A 22,907-nucleotide genomic window follows, 5' to 3' on the forward strand; every position below is an offset into this window, starting at 1 on the left:
AAAACCATAGACTGTATGGTGAAAACGCTGTGTTGTAAAAGATGCTTCATTCTCACCGGTTGTAACTTCCTGTCATAAACTTTGGAGCTCTTCTGTAGAGAACATTTGCTTTCACATTCACTAGATGCGTGGCGCCCTCGCCTGGTCACCCGTACACTTTTTTTGAACATATACGAGCTCCACAATTAGTTTTTGTATTATAGATAATAATTTTTTTCTTCTTCAGAAAATAACATAATTATGTTTAAAAATGTAAGTAAAGAAACAAACAAATTAGTAAAAAATAAAGTTAAATACAAACAACACATTTTACTGCTTAATTTCTATATATTTTTAAAATGTATTTACAATTAAAAACAGGTTTATTTCCCCTATGTGTCACCTTTCTTGAGTTAACCCTTGGCACCTTTAATTTTGTTAACTGGATTTATCTCCCTTTAACTTTAGAACTTGACTAGTAATTTTGCCTTTGGTTGTGTGTTATCTTGCCTTGGGAATAAAGTGACCCAGGACTGCACCTCAAAAATGGGCACTTGTTGCACCTGGTCTGTTCTCCTTCAACACACAGTAGATGACAGTAGGGTACTGGTGTCATAAACTGTCTTTGTTGGAAAAATGAGAAATGGAGTGTTCAAGGAGATTCAACTAAAAGTTATGGAAATGATGATGCTACATTAGTAACACCAAGTGTTCATTTGTTTCTTGAAGACAGTATAACAAAAAAAGTCCAAGAGTGTACATAGGCCAAAAAAGCTCTACCTGTGGGTGCCCTACCTGCAAAAATGAGAACAAAACATTAAAGTAGACACCACAGCTCCCGAGATAGAAAATGTTTAATTGTGTTCTCACCAAAAATATGTATCTTGAATATACACTAAGGTGTACTGCGTAACATTTGTATATTTTTTCTAAAATTTTAAAATTGTATTTACTGTCACTTTATTGCATACTTATGGGATAAAAGTATTAATTTTCTTTAAAAAATAATTGCCGACTCCATACTTTTTAACTGTCATTAGTTTTAATGACAAAATCATTCAAAATCACATTATATATAAACAAAACTAAAGGCTATACAGGGTTTCAGTGGTCCTGGAATTATCAAGGATTTTTAAAAAGAGAAAATGGCAAATATTTAATCAGCATGTATGCATAAATAAATAAACAAATAGCTTTTTTTTTTGTTTTTAGAACATTCTCTTTAAAATTAAAGCAATCCAGCTGTAGATGTTTTAGAAAATATGATGTGTAATAAAAATATGATGTAAAAGTAGCTACTAATCCAGCACTAATGTTAATGCAGGCAGAGATCCTAACAGATCCTCTGGAGGATTTAACATTGTAGATGAACTCAAACGACTAAAGGAGGCTGAACAGAAAAGCACTGTGCTAGAGATCGGAGTCCAGCTGAGTGTACGAGGAACTGTCAGAACCTCCAGTGATGCAAGGCAGAAATGGTTGCCACCTCCTTCTGTGAAGGAAAATAGTTTTTAGATTCTATTCAGACACATATTTAGTCAGTTAAATTGAGCTTGTTTGTAAAACACATGGATTCAGAGCAGGAGGTTCCTCACATTTCAACTATTTTTCTGTCTCGGGCAGTTCTCACCCTTAAGAAGTTCCTCTTAGAGAAAGAAGTGGCCAGGTTTCGTCCTTATGATGTTGAGTTCCTGTTATATCCACTGATTCAGAGATCTTCAGCTGAACAGGTACTGAGCCTGACTTTGACATCCATTATACTCAGATAGATAGATAGATAGACCTGATATATGCAAATTTATGTACACAGAAGATGAATGTGCAACACTTCCAAAGTAAATTGTCCTTGTTCAATGTCACTACTTCTGGCTTAAGTATAACAGAATATAAGAGCCGAATAACTTCTGGTGGGCAGGGTAGGGAGGATGTGTTGTGCTGTTTGAAGGCAGCAGGGAGTGATTGTCTTTAGCGCTTTTATGAGATGCTGCTGTTCTGGAAATTCAAGGACGCCAGCATATGTTGAGGAGAAAGTATACTAATCAGAAGCCTACCGATATCTTCCTTAGTAGTCAAATGAGAATGTGCATGGAATTTGCATTTAATTTAAGTGTTCTTTGTTTGTTAGAAGTTTATTGGGGAGGCTGGATTGGTAGTTTTGAATGATTCATTGTTGAGGTGACTCATCCGTTATGATGCATTCTTTTTTTGTCTGAAGTAGACGGATCAATCTGGGACGTCAGTTGCTACACAAATTCGAAAACTTCTGAAAGAGACACTGAGCATTTTCCAAGATGAAGGACAAAAACTTCACAAAATGCGGACCCCGGATTGAGTCTACAATGTATGTGCAATGGTTACAGACACCTCTTGGCAAATACAAACAGTGGGGAACATTTCCTCAGGATGCTGTTAAAATTAAAGGGATAATGTTTAATATTTGCTTCCTATACATGCTTTCTACACATTTCAGGATTGTACCACTAGGATTTAAAAATTATATTTAATGGTTTAATCACAACATAAATGTTATGTAACATATAATGACTTAAACAAGTTTAAAATATATTTTCATTACCTTGGCTGCTTTAGGTAACAGAGCAAGACAAAGATCTTCACACAGCGATCAAGGATGTTTTAGGAGAGGATACTAGTTTTGCATACTAGTTGCACATTGTTACACTCTTTGGAATACAACCCGAATTCCGGAAAAGTTGGGACGTTTTTTAAATTTTAATAAAATGAAAACTAAAGGAATTTCAAATCACATGAGCCAATATTTTATTCACAATAGAACATAGATAACGTAGCAAATGTTTAAACTGAGAAATTTTACACTTTTATCCACTTAATTAGCTCATTTAAAATTTAATGCCTGCTACAGGTCTCAAAAAAGTTGGCACGGGGGCAACAAATGGCTAAAAAAGCAAGCAGTTTTGAAAAGATTCAGCTGGGAGAACATCTAGTGATTAATTAAGTTAATTGATATCAGGTCTGTAACATGATTAGCTATAAAAGCTTTGTCTTAGAGAAGCAGAGTCTCTCAGAAGTAAAGATGGGCAGAGGCTCTCCAATCTGTGAAAGACTGCGTAAAAAAATTGTGGAAAACTTTAAAAACAATGTTCCTCAACGTCAAATTGCAAAGGCTTTGCAAATCTCATCATCTACAGTGCATAACATCATCAAAAGATTCAGAGAAACTGGAGAAATCTCTGTGCGTAAGGGACAAGGCCGGAGACCTTTATTGGATGCCCGTGGTCTTCGGGCTCTCAGACGACACTGCATCACTCATCGGCATGATTGTGTCAATGACATTACTAAATGGGCCCAGGAATACTTTCAGAAACCACTGTCGGTAAACACAATCCGCCGTGCCATCAGCAGATGCCAACTAAAGCTCTATCATGCAAAAAGGAAGCCATATGTGAACATGGTCCAGAAGCGCCGTCGTGTCCTGTGGGCCAAGGCTCATTTAAAATGGACTATTTCAAAGTGGAATAGTGTTTTATGGTCAGACGAGTACAAATTTGACATTCTTGTTGGAAATCACGGACGCCGTGTCCTCCGGTCTAAAGAGGAGGGAGACCTTCCAGCATGTTATCAGCGTTCAGTTCAAAAGCCAGCATCTCTGATGGTATGGGGGTGCATAAGTGCATACGGTATGGGCAGCTTGCATGTTTTGGAAGGCTCTGTGAATGCTGAAAGGTATATAAAGGTTTTAGAGCAACATATGCTTCCCTCCAAACAACGTCTATTTCAGGGAAGGCCTTGTTTATTTCAGCAGGACAATGCAAAACCACATACTGCAGCTATAACAACAGCATGGCTTCGTCGTAGAAGAGTCCGGGTGCTAACCTGGCCTGCCTGCAGTCCAGATCTTTCACCTATAGAGAACATTTGGCGCATCATTAAACGAAAAATACGTCAAAGACGACCACAAACTCTTCAGCAGCTGGAAATCTATATAAGGCAAGAATGGGACCAAATTCCAACAGCAAAACTCCAGCAACTCATAGCCTCAATGCCCAGACGTCTTCAAACTGTTTTGAAAAGAAAAGGAGATGCTACACCATGGTAAACATGCCCCGTCCCAACTATTTTGAGACCTGTAGCAGAAATCAAAATAGAAATGAGCTCATTTTGTGCATAAAATTGTAAACTTTCTCAGTTTAAACATTTGCTATGTTATCTATGTTCTATTGTGAATAAAATATTGGCTCATGTGATTTGAAAGTCTTTTAGTTTTCATTTTATTAAAATTTAAAAAACGTCCCAACTTTTCCAGAATTCGGGTTGTACTTGTTTCTGATAGATCAGATACTGCATTCCCAGGTTCGATTATTAGGTATAAATAACTATATAATTGATGTTTCTAATAGTTTCTGTTTGAAGCAGTATTTTTGTGCATTTATTAGTTTTATTGTATTTTATATTATAATAAATATAATAAGTGAAATAATGTACAGGCAGGCAACATTATTTCAAAATATACCCATACTGAAATACGTGAGTAGAGGACCTTCATCATATGCTGTTGTTTTTTTTTTTTTGGCAGATGCTGAGAAAGGATGCCATGTCCTGCATATATTGTCCAGCAGCCAGAATCTGAGTCGAGATGTGCTGGAGGTTAACCTGACATTATTAGAATGCAATAGTGACACAATAAGCACAACAGAAGCACACGACACTGTTTTGTAGCATCATGTTTTAATTATAAAAAAGAAAATATAATAAGAGTGTTAAAAACAATCATGAAGACATATTGTTAACAAGTTACAGAATCCAGTTTCATTTAAATCATTAAAGTCAGTTTCATCCATTTTAATATCTTTTTTTATTTTGTACGTGTTCTTGTTACCTTGATGGAACTAGTTCCCTTTCACTTATAGTGATAAAGAGTGTCCTGGAGTTTTACTATGGGTGAGCTGAATGGGTGTTTTGAAACTGTAGTTACACTCAATGGCCGTCGAGGTCACTGTGAGCAAATAGATACGCACTGTCCATTAGCACATCTGTATCTCTGTGCGCGTTCAGGTAGGCCTATCTATGCTCGGTGACAATATGAGAAGCGAAAATCACGTTTCACACTCTCTGTGATATTCTCTCGCAGCAGTCGTTTATGAAATTGTTTGTATGCGTATAGACAATGCAAGTTTTACATTTATATTTATGGAACTTTTTTTTTCAGATGACAGTTAATTTCTGGTGTGTGACATGGCTAGTCCAGATACGATACTACATTTTCTTCTCACAATTGGCCTTTAAACAAGCTGAAGCAAACTAAACAAACAATGCCTGGTCTGTAACATCCAGCCATTATCTCTTTTGCGAAGGAGGACAATGATATCAACACAACACTCGTATTTTTTTCTTCTTCCCTTCTTCTTCCCTTAAACTGCAAGAGAGCCCTTGTCAAGAAGCCCAGCCCCATTGCCCAAATATCCCAGCGCGCGCACGTTTCCTGCCGAATGGACTTCGCGGTGAATGCGCCCTGGCCTTTATGACGCGCGCCGCTCACATTTAAGAAAACCCCCAGACTTCAGCTACTCTACTGTAGTCCACACAAAGGACGTGCCGATCCGGGTTCCAGAATGACACTGTAGAACGTGTCTCGATTCGAATTCAGCTGGAGCGCCGCGGTTCGAAAATCCGCTCTGCGTTATGAGAGAAACGGATACGAGAATGTTCGTTTCCTGCGGACGGATATAAGTTTAAGAGCATTTATTACTCGATCTTCATTTCTACATTACGTCAAGGGGGGATAAACGGACGGGCCGGGGGGCAACAGTCGTTTGCTTTCATTGAGAAGAGGAACATCGATATTATTCGTGCAGACAGACGTCTTCGTGACTGTCCATTCCATTCTGTGGCTGTCTGATTACTAGCCGTGCTCCCGAAGCCTCCGTTTCCACAATGCAGTTTCGGACAGTTTTGGATGTAAAAGTGGTGGATGTGGAGAAGAGGAGGAATCCATCCAAACATTACGTGAGTTGGCTACCTATTCACCTTGCGTCCTTCTCGAACCTGATGCTGAGATATAGAAAGACGCATCTGACATTTCTGCAACGAATGAACAAATGCGTTCTGGGCTGGTTCTGCGCTGTCCTATAAAAAGTCTCTTTTTTAATCATTAGTCGAGATGAGTCAGAGAGTTTTTTTTTTTAATTGAAGAATAATACACATAGAAACCACATAGGTCAGTTTAAGGAAAAACACATAAAAAAACAATTAAAAAAAAGTACAGAAAATGACCTGCCTACTTAATTATATTCTCTTTATTTGGCAAGTTAATTAAAGAAGATTTCGGTTTCTTATGACTTGTGTAAGATTCAAATGAAATTAGTACATGTCTGCAGGTAATGTCAATTGCATAATCAGTACAATAAAAACACCTTGATCATAATTTGTGAAAACGGTTACAATTATGCTTTATTGTTTCTATGAACATAAATAAATGTTGCTGAAAGGATCCTATGTTGAGAAGAATATAATGATCACTGGTGTTCGTGTTTTGTTCATCTGTTGTCTCAAGTTATTAAACTTTCTGTCACACCCCTTTTGTAGCAATTTAGGACACAACTTCAGTGACAGATTCGGTGGTTAGTGGCCTGAAAAAGTGCCCATATATGGCTGGAACAGAAGCTTATTCATTTCCTGCAAAAGATGGACTCTGCTGTTTGTTTCAAATATTTATGCTACAACTTCTTGAAAGCATGAGCTAGAAGATAATATAGATTATCTAAAGACTAGTTCTACATAAATTATATAGAGTGAATCTGGGCCATTTTCGCCATATAATGAAAACCTGACCCATTTTTTCCAGAGTTCACCCTATAGATATGTACACAAAAGTCCAGTCTGTTATGTATTTTTCTAATTGAATGCAACCTTTTCATTACTAATTAAATAGCTAATAGAACTATTTAAGTGCATATTTCTTTTAAAAATTGTATGAATTTGAATCTTTGTGTGTTTTGCATGTTCCCTCCCTTGTATTCATTTATAAATGTTGAGAATGATCCAAAGAGCATCTTGTGCTTCAAGGGAAGCAAATATATCTGACCTACTGTACAAAGAGTCCAGATGGTTTATGTAACCAATTGATTAGTGACCTATTTCTAGTGCTAAATCTTAGGCAGAATCATTTATTAGTTTTGCATATTTTCCCCACCAAAATACTAAACCGTAGTTTATTTCCAGATATAAATTAAGATTCTGCAATATAAACTTGTGAAGTTTAATCCAGCTTGAGTGCACGCTGAAGCAAAAAGGTGGTATACCAAAAAAAAAAAAAAAAAAAACGTTTCACACAGACACATAATTTAGACTTTTTTTTTTTGTCATTAAAAACAGAAACCCATTTTTTTAGCCAGTCAACCAAAAGTTCTGTCATTTTAAGTGATGGTACATTTTAACAGCCTTGACTTTCATCAGTAGTTGTGGCTTTTTGTTTTAAACAGCTTGTTTAACATGGGCCCACTGTCTCGATCTTCTAACCATGAGAGCAACACAACTGTTCTCAGATCAGCATTAGTGCAGCATCCTCCCCCATAACTTGCACTGGAGTCTTTTGCTTTGCCACAGATTCACTACATTCTCTCCCGAGAGAGTGAAGTGAACCTTTGGAATAAGCATTGCCCTATATCCCACAGGCTTCAACATACTCTGGAAAGAGAGTAAAAAAAGAAAGGCAGTTGTTCAGTCTCATTAGTAATGTTTGTCAAACAGCTGGGTATGTTTCCTTTTGAGATAGAGAGAGAGAGAGAAAAGGAGGAGGGGAAATGTGAACCCACATGCCCTTGTTTTAATCCCCAGGAATGGTCCGACTTCCTCTCTTTGAATGGAAGCTTGGCTGTATTAACACAAAGAGGGGAAAATAACTAATTCATACACAAGACAAGGTTCTTACTGGTTTTTACTCTGACCTGGGACAAGTTTTATGTGCATTGGTAGGATGATTGAGAGTGTACTCACAACCACTTCAGAAAATAACTGCAGGTTTGTCATCATTAGTCAGCTGAGAATTTGAAGTTGGACTAAATAAAAATAGGGGGTCATACAATGGAAAATTGCATGCTTCCAGACAGGAACTGAGCACTGAGACCCTCCTCTGAAGGTAGATAGAATTGCTTCTGTAATGTCTTCGTGGGAACTCTGTTTGTGTGTGACATGTTTTCTCACACAATTCATTAGCGAGCACTGGTTCCCAACAGAGCCCCATATGTCCGAAATCTGTTTGTGTGTGTGAACGTTACATGAAGCTGCCTTGAAGCTCTCCACAGACAATCTGCTGCCTTTTCAGCTTTTGTATATGACACATTTCGTTAGTTGTTTCCATCTGTTAAATCCTTGTCATAGACCTCTACAAGACATTCATGCCACAACATGACATGAAACATGATTGTTTACCCTGTGTAATGGCTATTAAAACACTTTTATTCAACACGAAAATCGAGTAAAGCCATGATTCTTTCCTTCTTTCTTTCTTTCACCCCAAAATGATCGTTTTCTCATTATTTACTCATCCTCCTGTTGTTCCAGATGTTTTAGACTTTATTGTTTTCAGTGCAGCCCTAAAGGAGAAGTTTTGAAGAATGTTCATGCTGCTATTTTCCATATGTGGAAACATCCACAGAAACAAATGGTGATTAATCTGATTTAAAAGGACCATAAAAGTTTTCTACAAGATGTGTGCACTTTATTCCACTTGCCGTCCAATAGCTTGGGCTTACAAACAGACTTTAATATTGTAGGTTTAATTAATATTGTGGGTTTAATAGAAGTAAAGCTCAATCAACAACATTTGGGGCAGAATGTTGATTACCACAACAATGAGAATTTGATTTGCTTTAATTAAAAAAGGAAAAATAAGAAAGGTAACCTAGAATGGAATTAAACTGGGAAAATTTTGTTTTGCTTGTATATTTGAGCTGTCAAGAACTCCATTTTTATGGTTGTTTATTTCTATTTGAATATATTTCAAAATTTAATTTATTCCTATGATGGCAAAACAAAATTTTCAGCATTACTCCAGTTTTCAGTGTCACATGATCCACAGAAATCATTGTGATATACTGATTTGCTGCTTAAGAAGCATTTTCTTATTATTATCAATGTTGGAAATAGTTGTGCTGCTTAATAATATTTTTTTGTGGAAACTGATGCATTTTTTGTAACAATGTAAAATTCTTTACTATCAATTTAATGCATCTTTGAAAAATGTAGTTTTAAAAAGTTTTAATTTCTTTAAAAAAATTGTACTGAACCTATATTTTTAAACAATAGTATACACAGAAAAAAATTTGTAAGCATTTTTTTTTCATTCACCAGTCACGTTATCTTGCATATTTTCTGCATCTTGTCGCTAAACTATTAAACTACTAACTACTAAAACTTTGTGCAATCAGTCAAGCGTCCCCAACTAAGCAAGCCAAAGGCGACAGTGGCAAGGAACCACAACTCCATCAGTGATAGAAATGGAGAAAATACCTTGGGAGAAACCAGGCTCAGTCAGTGGTCAGTTCTCCTCTGTCCAGACGAATCCAGCATGGTGTGGTTTAATTCCAGGCTGTAACACAGGGCAGATTGTGCAGAGGACTTGTCTGGTTCCCGTGGTCTTGTGCCGATGGTCGTCTAGTCGACGCAGTCTTAGCAGGAGATCTGTCTCTGGGGTGCATCTTGTTGACATGGTCTCTGCTTACATTCAGGGCTGTAGAGGTCCTCTGTAGCTCTGATCTGGATACAGACTGGATCTGTATGGCTACGGTGACCTCGGAACAAGAATGAAAGAGACTAATATTAGCGTAGATGTCATTGTAATTCTTATGATGTAGCGAGTACATGAGGTGTTATGGGAAGTTGAACTAATTAATGCAGCCTAACAATCCTTTCACAGATTTGAATTATAGAAATGCGGTAGTATATTAAGTCTATGCCAAGTTAAAGCGATTGGTCTTTAATCTAGATTTAAACTGACAGATATGGAGGGAGTAAGTGTCTCAGAAACCCAGATTTTTCATTTTTGGGTGAACTGTCCCTTTAAACTAGCCTCCCTCCCTCCATATCCCACACACATCCTATACCAGCACTTGCATACATTTATGTACTGATAAATGACTCCTGCTGCATCCTGCCTGTCTTCAATTTCCGCGTTTTCATTTCCCCTCCTCCTCGCTTGTTCTTTGTCCAACATGACATCTTGGAGCACTAAAGCTCATTGCTCCTTTCTGTAGAGTTACTGTCTGCTCGCCGCCAGTTGCGGAGCGAATGCTTTTGCTTTCAGTGCAGCTTGATTACATCATAGAGAACAAATGATGCCAGAGCTGCTGGTGACAAAATGTGTGGGCTGGAAGTGAAGCTCTGCCTCAGTACAGCAGCCTTCATGGGAAATGGTTTTCTCTCTCACAGTAACTAATGACGTCGTCAGCCATAAAGAAAATAATCCAAAACAAAAGGATACTTTATCAGAATGTATCATATTTCCAGTGCATTCAATGTATGCTAATTGATTCTAAGCTGATTGAATGACATGAACTAATGACGTGTTTGTTTATGATGTTTTGTTTTGCCTGGGATGCTGGGTCTGGCTCTCTTGAAGGGCTCTATGATGAAAGATGGGATTGTTGAGGGGGTTTGAAAGGCCATGTAGGTGTAATAGAGCTGAAAAATAGTAGTACTGTGTTCACTCGCTGACAGTTTTGTCTGCACACCACCAGATACAACATTTCATGGAAGTGGCTGGCTATTTGCTCCCATTCGCAAGTGTCTGACTTGCAATAGTAAAAATCTAAATTCGCTGGATGATATTTGACCAATTGCAGATTATCGGTTTATTACAGTTCCTAAATCTACCAGCATCCTTGTCAGTGTATAATAAATGTCTTCCGCTTTCACACTCTTTGAGTTTCAGAAGAGGTGTCTTGTCCCAGGTTGCTCTGTAAGGCCAAAGGTTTTGATGATCAAAGGTTGACGTGTACGCTGAGTTGACAATTTTTCATCTGCACTTCTCCAGCAAACGAGGTGCACTCAAGTTCCACTTCCTGTACCGCATCCTTATCTGGGAGCTGGAATGTGCATGTTCCTTTGCATTGGATTAAAAGATGTGAAGAGAGTGACCAGTGGCACCAGCAAACTGGAAATGACCACAAGAACATGCAAAGGAAGTAGAGAGAGAATGAGTGTCAAATGGGTTTGTTCTTTGGGTCACTGTTAAACACAATTCTCAGTGAGGAGGATCAGGAAGTTACCTTTCATCTTTTGCTCTCTCTGCCTTGATCTACATATTGTTTAATTAATGATTTACAAGTAATGATTTAGAAGTTATCACTTCCTGTGGGAAATTGCCTTTCCAGAATCCCATTACCAGTGGACCCGCCTGGAGTTGCACAGATTAAACCCTGCAGTAAACGCTCACCCCTTGAGACCTGGGCTTGGAGCAGTTGCCAAATTTGCTGTGATTGGAACGCATTTATAGTACTTAGCCTCTGAGTTTGTGGGTTTGGGTCAGTGTGTTGTGTGGGACAATGTATGTTCTGAATGCTTTTAATGGAAATAATCAACTTATGTCACTGGTTTTGTATTAATTTGTCCTAAAATTTATTTAATGGAAATTTGTTGTATACAGAGGGACAAAATGATCTGGAACTAGTTTTGCCAACTCACTAAAAATGATGGGGGTCAAACTATTCCCTTTTGATTGTGTACATTTAATATGACAGCATTTTCAACCCATTTTACTTTGTAATCTGATTATTTCAGAGTTAAATCGAAATTTTAACAAGAAAAAAATGTTGGACGAGACTTGATTGGTTCAGCAGCAGATGTATTAATAAATCTAAGAATATTTCGTTAATGTGATTTAATAATTCAAAATGAAAATTATTGAATTATTTAAATAAATTTGATTTTACAATGTGCACCAATGAATTTTTCACAACAACATAGGGCTGTGCAATTAATTGAAAAAACGGTTCGATTTCGACCTCCAAAAATCATGAAAATACAAGAATTGAGCTAAAACGATTATTGCACCCCATTCCGCCCCCTTTTTGCAGCGCTGCGCTTTCGTTCCTCAATAAAAGCCCAATTTTCCCATTTCCCGTGCAAATCAGTAAAATCATGTTACATGACATTTGCATAATGGGACATGCTTTATTTATAAAAGTATATTTATTCATATTTTTAAAAGCGTGAAAGAGAACTTTCACTGCTCCTCAGGAAGAGAAATGCGCTTAGAGATGGAACAGAACACGAACATGTAAAGTCATCATTTAGCTCAAGGTTCGCGCCTAAACGCTCAAATATACGCAAAAATGTGTCAAAATGCTGCTCTTAGTCTTTCGAGGCAGAGAAAATATATATTTGATATGTATCACTTTCTTTAAATAAATTACTCATATAAAGTTTTGGTCATATGGCCCCCTCATAATCGTGTTAAATAATCCTGATTACAATATTGACCAAAATAATCGTGATTATGATTTTTGTCATAATCGAGCAGCCCTACAACAATACCAGAAACATGTTTTAGAAAGTAAATTGTGTATAATTTTGATTTTCATGAAAGTTTTCTACATTAAGTACTATCTATTCCTCTTGTTAGTGGTGGACCCTAGATGACATGCATTTGCCTTGGGTGACAGGACAAGTTCGCGTGCTTTATTCAGATCAAAACTGTTTATTAACGGTTTATTAAAAATACCCAGGCTGGTATTAATGTGAAAACTGGCTCATCACACGATTTTGAGGATCCCATACTTCTAAAATCCCAACTTCACCCCAAGTGTAAATTAGTTTAATGTCTAGACAAGATCATTTACTTCTTGCTCAGCATGATGAATAGATATGTTGCTGTTTTCACATCACAGATTTGAACTCTTCAGCCAGCCGAATGAAATGCCATTTTGTGGCCTTGTATGCACTTTGGTTGGAAATATGGTAAATGGATATTCTTTTATGTGTTTCCTGAAATAGTGTCTTTAGGCGGGGTTGAGCTACTTAAGTGGTGAGGCCTGTACTTTAAGCCCCACCAAGACTTCAAGCTTAAAAAACTCCTCATCCTTTTCTTATGACAAATCTGAAGACAAGACGACTGCTTTTCAGTAAGTTTCTTTGGCTTTACTTCTTACTGTCTATATACGAAAAGCTGCAAACCCTTTTTATTTTGAAATCTGTGCTTCAGCCGGACATGATAAAGTCTGTTTAAACAAAAGGAAAGCTTTTGTTTTTGATCAAATGCAGCTTTGTTCTCTGAGCCTTCCAAGACACTTCCTGATCGTATGATCAGTGTTTGTGCTGAATTTTATTTATTTATGAACAGTATAAAATGTGAGCGACCAAACCTTTGAAAGTTTAATTGAAGTTTTTAATCAGTGGGTGATGTGCTTTGTTTGCTGCCATACTTTGAAGATTACTGTTGATTTTGCCGGTATTGTATATGGAAACAGAATCAGGGTTTTCTTCTCAAAAATGACAAGTATGCTTATATACATAGTGTATCTGTGGCATCCAGGAATCCAGCTGCTTTGTCTTAATCTTGTTCCTTGACTCCGTCATAGGATAAGTATCCGAAGAGGGAGGTCTCCATTGTGTTACTTCTGTTCTTTTATGTCTAAGGATTTTCAAGAACACCTGAAAACAGGACTCTTTGTTGCACGCTTTTCAACAACCTCAATGGATATAGTCAGTTCCAGTGCCAAGAGAACAGATGTTATGGGCGAAACATCTGTTACAGTTGTTTTGTAAACAATGTAATGTTTTATTAGCAATGTTTGAAAATTTTAATCAAAAAAAAAAAAAAAAAAGCCTGGAAAAATGTCAGAAACATTGTGAACATGGTTTAATATAGCAATTGTATTTGTGGTGGATGTCTGTTGGCTTAGTCTCTTTTGTTTCAGTGCTGAGTCGCGCTTGATATTTTGGGCGTGGGCTTTCTGCAATCCTGTTTTCTACTGTGGTTGCCCTGAAGATGGTCCCAGCGCTCTGATGAGTTTGCATCTTACACAAACACATGGGATGATTGAGGCTGCTCTCCGTGGTGAAATTACATATTACAGTTGGGCAGAGAAGGGCACAATCAGCAACCATACATGCCAGTCCGGTCAGGGGTCTTTAAATAACTCCTGTAGGTGTTACTCACACACACATGGAGTACTTTTTAGCACATGCCTCCAAAGAAAGCCTCTCATGCACTCTATCTCCCACATTCTCACACTTTTCCAGGCACGCAGTGTGTGATAAGCATGTATCTGTTTGGATAGCTGCACACACACTGTGGGAAACAGCGTGAGGCGGTTTAGTCAAGGCTGTTTCCCAGCATTCTGCTAACAGGCGAGGCACTTTAACCTGGCACAATGCAAATACTCACAAGCATGTAAGCTGTCTGTCTCACAGCACAGGTCAGAGCCTCCTCTATCTGTCTCTCACTTTCTTTGCAGCTCCGCCACAAACATCTGCCTGTTTCATATGATAGCAGTCATATTTCATTACCCACAGAAAAGCTGATGCCGCTTCCCACTTTATGGTCCATGACATAATCTTTGATACATGACAGACTATGGAGATGAGGTAAATCAAATGGTTTGTTCGTCTAATAATCGAGCCCAGACTCAATTGCTCTAAACATTCTGTGGGAAAAAAGGTTTGCGGTATCGCTACCATTTGGAATTAGTTTCTATCGCAACAGATGTGAAAGTGTCTGCTCCGTACTCTGGGTTTACTGCTTGAGTGTTTCACAACCGGAAAATGTTTCGTATCATTTAGAACAATCTCTTTCTTTTTAACCACAGACACCATAGTTCCCTTTCGAGAGTACTCTCGTACTGCGTAAGCTAGCTTACGCTATGGGAAAAGGTCCCCTTTTCTCGAGAATATGAAGCCAAAAATTATCCTTAATTTTTAAATAATGTAAAACGCAGTGCTGCAGCACAGCAGACCCAAGCGAAGCGGCTCGCGCGCTTATTGGCTGTGCTGCGGCAACTGCAGCAACCTATGGTGAGGCGGCGGAGAGTAACGAACCAATGGGGGCGCTTCGCGCCCATTGGACGTCAGAGCGCGCCAAAATAGGCATGGCTGGAACTATATAAGCCACCGCTTCACCATAGGGATCAGATTTCATCTCCTTCAGCGATCTCACCTGCACTTCGCTGTCTTCTCCGGAGAAGCCTCTACACGCCGTCGAAAAGCCTCTCAGCGGGATAGCACTGCAACGCAGATCTGAGGACGCCGGCTCGTGCTTCATCTCGACGCCGCCATCAGCACTCGCTTCCTGCTGCGCCATCCGGCGTGACTATATCCTTTTCAAAGCTAGTGTGTTTGCCACTGCATCACACTTTTTTCCTCCAGAATTCGAGGCGTTGTTTCAAATGCCTCGGGCCTGCGCTTCCTGCCGAGGCCCTCTGCCCAGCGAGGACCGCCCCATCATCTGTGTCTCATGCCTGGGCCGCGAGCATGCTGAGAGCGCACTCTTCAAGGGCGGCTGCCCTGAGTGCGACGACATGGCTATATCGACCCTGCGGGCTCGATTAGCTCAAACCAGCCACGATGCTCCACCCGCTCCGCCTCTTCTCTCTCAAGTGCCGCGTAAGAAACGCCGCGATCAGAGAATGCCTGAGCATACTGCTACACGCGAGCTCACGCCGGAACACTCCCCGCGTGCCTCGCCCGCTCTCTCTCCTTCGCCTGTCCTCTTCGTGGACGAGCAGCGCCAGTCCCTGCTCACCAGCGCCCCCTTCTCCTTCGGAGCGCCTGAGGCGGAAGAGGACAGACACGACAGCCTTTCTCTCGCCGCGTCCAGTAGTGAGGAATGGTCGGGCTCCATTGCGGACCCCCCCCCCTCTACAGCACCCAGCTGCACCGGACAACGCGCCGATATCGACGCGGAGCTTACTCGCGTGCTTACAAGGGCTGTCAGCGACCTTCAGCTCGACTGGTCTCCTCCAGACGAGCCCGCTAAAAGCAGGCTGGATGAATGGTTCCTGCAGGGGCGCCCTTCGGCCCCTCCGCAAAGAAACGCCCCCTTCTTCCCGGAAGTTCACAATGAACTCACGAAGTCATGGAAAGCCCCATTCTCCGCACGCTTGAAGACTTCTGTCTCGTCAGCGCTCTCCTCTGTCGACGGCGCCCGAGACCACGGTTACGAGAGCCTCCCCCCTCTCGAGGAGGCTATTGCTGCACACCTCTGCCCGCCCTCAGCCGCTGGATGGCGGTCGAAGCCTGTGCATCCATCCAAGCCGTGCCGCACCACCTCAGCTCTCGCTGGCCGAGCTTACACCTCCGCTGGTCAAGCTGCTTCGGCTCTACACACCATGGCTGTACTGCAGGTTTTTCAGGCCAGACTTCTCTGTAACCTGGACGAGTCTGCCCCAGATACCTATGACTTTAAAGATCTCCGCAGCGCTACTGATCTAGCCCTGCGTGCGACAAAGACCACAGCACAAGCGATCGGCCGAAGCATGGCAAGCCTCGCTGTTTTAGAGCGACACCTCTGGCTCACGCTCACGGAGATGAAAGACGCCGACAAATCCGCCTTTCTCGACTCTCCTATCTCGCCTTCCGGCCTCTTTGGCCAGTCGGTTAAGGGTTTCGCTGAACGCTTCACTGAGGCTCAGAAAACGTCACAGGCAATGAGACACTTCCTGCCGAAACGCTCTAGCTCTGCTGCGGGACGCCGTAGAAATGCGCCGCCCCCTCAGACCTCGAAGCCATCGCAGCCAGACTTACAGTCTCGCCCAGCGACCAAAACCCAGCACCGCTCTCGCTCTACGAGCCGCAAACCGCCAGAGAGACGGGGACCTCGGCCCAGGATTGTGCTGAACCCCGAGCCTCCGAAGCCCTCCTGACCTTCGGGCTGAAAAGACCGTGGTTAAGTCCCGCTGCGGCCGGACCACCACACAAGAAACCTCACATGCTTCCTCCAATCCCCTCACTAAAGGCGGTTGGAGATGTCTATACTGCAGTAAACGAGCCTGTTACAATGCACGCACGCCTGCACACAAACGCCGTTTTCACGGCGACCTCAATAAAGCACAAAAAGAGCTTTTTCTATGTAGGCAGTGTGCCCACTACACAGTACGCACCCCTACATGTATACACACTCCCCCAAGTGTCACAAAGACTCACTCGGGTCTCCTTTCATGCCCACCTTCCCGCTCGCGCCGGAGGTGCTCTAAATGTAGCGCGCGTGCCCACTTCTCAGTGCGCAACCCTACAGATAAGCGCTGTCACCACAGTGTCACAAGCACAGCATACTCGAGCTACTGGTCCCCTCATAACAGGCGGCCAGTGCCCGAAGCACATTCAACCCATAGCCGCACGAGCCGCTGCATGGCAGGCCATCCCCGGCATATCAAATTGGGTTTTGAATATAATAAAGCGAGGTTACTCGCTCCAGTTCGCTCGCAGACCGCCGCGCTTTCGCGCCGCGGTCGAAACGAAAGTATAAAAAAAAGCGAAATGACACACGTCCTTCGCGCCGAACTGATAAACCTTCTTGCAAAAGGGGCGATAGAAACTGTCCCCCCTGCGCAGCGCGAGTCAGGCTTTTACAGCCGCTACTTCCTCGTACCAAAAAAGGATGGCGGTCTCAGACCCATCCTAGATCTCAGACGTTTGAACAAAGCGCTTATGACGCGATCGTTCAAAATGTTAACTACCAAACAAATACTCGCGCAAATTCGCCCGAGGGATTGGTTTTTCTCAGTGGATCTGAAAGACGCTTACTTTCACATTCAAATAGCACCCCATCACAGGCCATTCTTGAGATTCGCCTTCGAGGGGCAGACTTATCAGTACATGGTTCTTCCATTCGGCCTCTCCGTAGCGCCCCGTACGTTTACACGGTGCATGGATGCCGCTCTCGCACCCCTGAGAATGCGGGGAGTGCGAGTATTGAACTACCTCGACGACTGGCTAGTTTTAGCCCATTCCGAGGAACTACTGACGACACACAGATCCTGGATCCTCAGCCATTTAGAATGCCTGGGTCTCACGATCAACACTGTCAAGAGCGCTCTGTCTCCCAGCCAGAGGATTTCCTTTTTGGGGATAGACATAGACTCTGTGACATGTACAGCGCGTCTGACGTCACAGCGCGCTCTCACTCTTCAGCATTTAGCCGTGTCGTTCAAAGCCGGGTCTCTTTACCCGCTCAAACGATTTCAGGAAATGCTAGGTCTGATGGCATCAGCCTCTGCGGTTCTCAAACTGGGCCTGCTGCGCATGCGCCCACTACAGCGCTGGCTGAGAGACCGTGTTCCAGCGCGCGCCTGGATTTCCGGCCGCGCGCGCATCAGGGTGACCCACGGCTGCATCACAGCTCTGGCCCCTTGGAAAATAGCCAACTGGTATCAGTTAGGCGTAAGCACGGGCGCTGTCTCGAAATGGAAAGTAGTCTCGACAGATGCATCCAACCTCGGTTGGGGCGCCCTGTACGAGGGCAGGTCTGCCTCCGGCCTCTGGTCGAGCCCGGAGCGACTGTTACACATAAACTGTCTGGAGATGATAGCGGTCGAACTATCCCTGAAAGCTTTCCTCCCATTTTTTAAGGGCCACCACGTTCTGGTCAGATCAGACAGCATGTCAGTGGTGGCCTACATAAATCGCCAGGGTGGTGTCAGGTCAGAAACCTTGCACACCCTGACCGAGCGTCTTCTGACATGGGCACATTACAATCTGCACTCGCTAAAGGCAGCGCATGTACCTGGCATCCTGAACCGGGGCCCAGACATGCTTTCCAGGGCGAATGTTCCCCCTGGGGAGTGGTCTCTTCACCCACAGACGGTTCAGTTGATGTGGAGCATCTTCGGCAGGGCAGAGGTCAACCTCTTCGCCTCAGAAGACAACGCTCATTGCCCAATATATTTTTCAAAGAGCAGGGACGCGCTGGCCCTCGATTGGCCCAGACGCCCGCTTTATGCCTTCCCACCGGTCGCGATGCTACCGCAGGTCATCGATCGGGTCAGGAAGAGCAGATGTGCTATGCTGCTAGTAGCCCCACTCTGGACGACCCAACCTTGGTTCTCCGAGCTGATGCAGCTGTCCAGTACAGCCCCATGGCCAATACCGCTGCGGAAAGATCTCCTCACGCAGCTGAAGGGCGCGCTCTGGCATCCCCACCCCGAACTTTGGGCCCTTCATGTATGGCCCCTCAACGGGTACCCGGGAACCTCCCTGAGGGAGTGTTAAAGACCATTACGGAAGCCAGAGCGCCCTCAACCAGGCGCCTATACGCGCAGAAATGGTCAGTGTTCTCCACCTGGTGCGGGACACGGAACCTAGACCCTCACTTATGTGACGTGACGGAGATACTCTCCTTCCTACAGGAGCGTTTAGATGCGGGCAGATCCCCGTCTACGCTCAAAGTGTATGTGGCAGCCATTGCAGCTTCTCATGCTCCGGTGGCCGGCCTATCACTGGGAAAAGACGAACTGGTCATTCGTTTCCTTAAGGGAGCTCGTCGGATGAACCCTCCCCGACCCCCTTCAATCCCTTCCTGGGACCTGTCTACGGTCCTAGAGGCCTTAAAGGGCCCCCCTTTTGAACCGCTTCAGTCTGTCGATATGAAGCTTCTTTCGTTCAAAACCGCTTTTCTACTGGCTCTGGCCTCAGTCAAGCGAGTGGGGGATTTACATGCGCTATCTGTAAGCGCTGACTGTCTCGAGTTTGGGCCTAATGACTCCAGAGTCATTCTCAGACCAAGACACGGCTATGTCCCCAAGGTGCTCTCAACACCGTTCAGAGCGCAGGTCATCTCGCTGTCAGCCCTTTCCTCGCAAAGCGACGAAAGCAACGCGAGCTTCATCTGCCCCGTCAGGGCTCTTAAAACCTATATTGCGCGCTCCGCCTTATTCAGGAGGTCGGACCAGCTCTTCATATGCTTTGGTGGGCGCACCCGAGGTCTCGCCACCACGAAGCAAAGCCTATCGCGATGGATAGTAGACACTATCTCGCTGGCTTACAAATCTAAGGGCCTTCACTGCCCGTTCGGCATCAGAGCCCATTCCACCCGAGGTATGGCCTCGTCATGGGCGTGGTCCTGCGGGATACCACTGGATGATATCTGTGCGGCGGCAGGCTGGGCCTCTCCGTCCACATTTATTAGATTCTATAATCTGCAAGTCCCTGCCCTGCAGGCCAGGGTACTTTCTATATAGACGTGCTAAGCCTTATCACGTCCCCCTTTTTTTTCATTCCCTATATAAAGCTCACTAAGGTTGGCTGTTGGGACTGGGATTTCTCCTGCTATAAAGCCCCGAGCTCTCGCCTCGGGCTGTGACAGGTCGAAGTTCCCGAGCACGCACGGCGTTTTACATTGTGTTCCCATAGCGTAAGCTAGCTTACGCAGTATGAGAGTACTTTCGAAAGGGAACGTACTCGGTTACTAACGTAACCTCGGTTCCCTGAGATGAGGGAACGAGTACTGCATAACCTGCCGTGCTATGTGCTCGGACCGGGTGATCGCTTCAGTCGTTTTAAAACCTGATCCCTATGGTGAAGCGGTGGCTTATATAGTTCCAGCCATGCCTATTTTGGCGCGCTCTGATGTCCAATGGGCGCGAAGCACCCCCATTGGTTCGTTACTCTCCGCCGCCTCACCATAGGTTGCTGCAGTTGCCGCAGCACAGCCAATAAGCGCGCGAGCCGCTTCGCTTGGGTCTGCTGTGCTGCAGCACTGCGTTTTACATTATTTAAAAATTAAGGATAATTTTTGGCTTCATATTCTCGAGAAAAGGGGACCTTTTCCCATAGCGTAAGCTAGCTTACGCAGTACTCGTTCCCTCATCTCAGGGAACCGAGGTTACGTTAGTAACCGAGTACGTTACTGCAAGTACTGTAAAATTATAAACTGATGGAATGCCAGGTGGACAACTCAGTGCCGTAGCGTTAGGGTTGTTAGCATGTTGCTACGTAGTGACTAGGGTGCTTTGCTGGGTAAATACGAGTGCTTTGCTGTAAAAACCTAGTTCTGAGATGGTTTAAGCGGGAAGTAGCTGGTTTTCCAAGCCTGACCAGCTAAAGAAGTTGCCAAAAGCCTTCTAAACCAGCTATGACCAGGCTAGTTTTAGCTGTTTTTAAAACAGGTCTAGGTGCAAACCCAGGGCCACAGTGTTAGGGTTGTTAGCATGTTGCTGTTTGGTTTTCAGTGTGTTTTCCACTGTGATTACTAGTGCTTTTCTAGGTGCAAAGCTCTGTGAAACAAAGTTAGTGGTGTTAGCATATTGCTTTGTGGTAACTGGTGTGTTGGTGATTGCTAGTGCTTTGCTTCGTGTAAAACTCAGGACCACAATTTTTTACTTATTGCTGTGTTGTTGCTAGGTGTTTTGCTGCATGAATGCTAGGTGTAAAACTAGGTTCAATTATGCTAGGGTTATTAGCATGTTGCTACATGATTACTGGGATGTTCTGAGTGATTGTTAGGTCATTTCTAGGTGCAAAACTTGGTGCAAAAAAAGTTAATGGTTTTAGCATGTTTCTTTGAGTTTTGCTGGTTTATTGCTAGTGCTTTGCTAGGTGCAAAACGTAGTACCACGATGTTGGGGTTTTTAGAATGTTGCTGTATGGCTGGTGTTCTTGGTGATTGTTGCTGAGTTACTAACTAAGTCAATGAAATGGCTTGGGTCACTCTTTTAATGTCAATGGCTGTTTTTAAAACTGCCCTTTTTTTTGGTTATATAGTTGTTACGATCGGAAACCCAGAGAAACACAGGAGACGAGAGATCCAAACGCAGTGTGGTATTTAATGGGTAATCCAAATCAGAATCCAACAAGCAGGGGTCAAAAACATAAATCCATCCAAAAACAAACAACAGGGATAGGAACAGGAACAGGAACTCGGAAGACGAGGAAACTGGGTGACGGAATGAAAGGACTCCATGAAGACAACAGAAAAAGACCGGTTAATATAGGCAGGGTAATGACTATAAAGTGAAGACACCTGAGTGCAATTAACAGGAGTGCAATTACTATGATGAAGGGACAAGGCTTTGTGGGAATTGTAGTGCCTACGGTGAGGTGCCTATGGGGAAGTGAGACCACTAGTGGAGACTCAGGGAAACAGAGACCAGACAGCGTGACAATAGTGCAATATTTGAGAGGACAGATGTAGAGTATGGGGAGCAATTTCTGATTCAGCCCTTTTTTTTGCACATTTTTATCATTAGCCAGGTGCAAATGCAATTGTTTAAACAATAGCAGACATCCTCTCAATGAGCCATGCAATTTGAGGTCTCTCATGTTTGTAGCACATGTACTGTGAGACGAGTTAAGCCCAGAATTTTTATTGTAAGGGTGTTTGGAAATTCTGAAAAAAGAATGAGCAGCAGTGATGCTTGCCTGAGCAGAAATCACTAAAAAATGGAGTAAGTTGTATTTTGGTGGTTACCATGGTAAACAGACATGCAATACAGAGCAAAAATGAGGCAATGTTTAACGATGTATTATATTTTTCAAATCTATGGACTAAACAAGCCATTTCATACACAGACATATTTCACTGCAAAGGCACACATTACTATGTGATTTATCCAGCATGTTGGAGGTGGGGGGGGGGGGTGGGTGGGTTTAAAGAAAACCTTGAACAGACTTGAAGTGTCTTAGTTTAGACCCTGGAGAGTCATAATTGATTATAAAAAAATACATGCATATATTTAGGATGTAGTGTTATTTTAATATTATTTATATACTATTACAATTAAATTTGCTTTTTTATTTATATTTTCACATTTCATTTTAATTTAGAGTTTATTTTTTGGTAATTGTTATGTGCTTCTGTCATTTTCTAACAATAATCTTTAGGTTTAGTTAATTTTTATTTCAGTTTTATTATTATTATTATTTATTTCCAGTTAGCATTTGTAGTGCTTCAGATTAAACTTAATGAATTTAACTGAAATCAGATTAAATTTTTCAGCTGATATTTATTTATTTTCTAAATG

The 22,907-nt window shown here is 42.5% G+C and overlaps 1 protein-coding gene and 1 pseudogene across 6 annotated transcripts in view; both read left to right on the forward strand.

Annotated features, from left to right (window-relative positions):
* Window positions 1-124: 124 nt before the first annotated feature.
* LOC132141699 (CST complex subunit STN1-like) lies at window positions 125-2,643 on the forward strand (annotated as a pseudogene).
* A 2,759-nt stretch (window positions 2,644-5,402) lies between these two features.
* Window positions 5,403-22,907, forward strand: part of LOC132142686 (SH3 and PX domain-containing protein 2A) — a 94,442-nt gene continuing 76,937 nt past the window's right edge. For all 6 annotated transcript variants that reach the window (XM_059552742.1, XM_059552743.1, XM_059552746.1 and 3 more), the window contains exon 1: window positions 5,403-5,961. In XM_059552742.1, the coding sequence (XP_059408725.1) occupies window positions 5,890-5,961 (72 nt within the window). In that variant the 5' untranslated portion in view covers window positions 5,403-5,889. The remainder of the gene's footprint in view (window positions 5,962-22,907) is intronic.

Source organism: Carassius carassius, chromosome 6 (assembly GCF_963082965.1).
Source record: "Carassius carassius chromosome 6, fCarCar2.1, whole genome shotgun sequence".
NCBI classification, from domain to species: domain Eukaryota; kingdom Metazoa; phylum Chordata; class Actinopteri; order Cypriniformes; family Cyprinidae; genus Carassius; species Carassius carassius.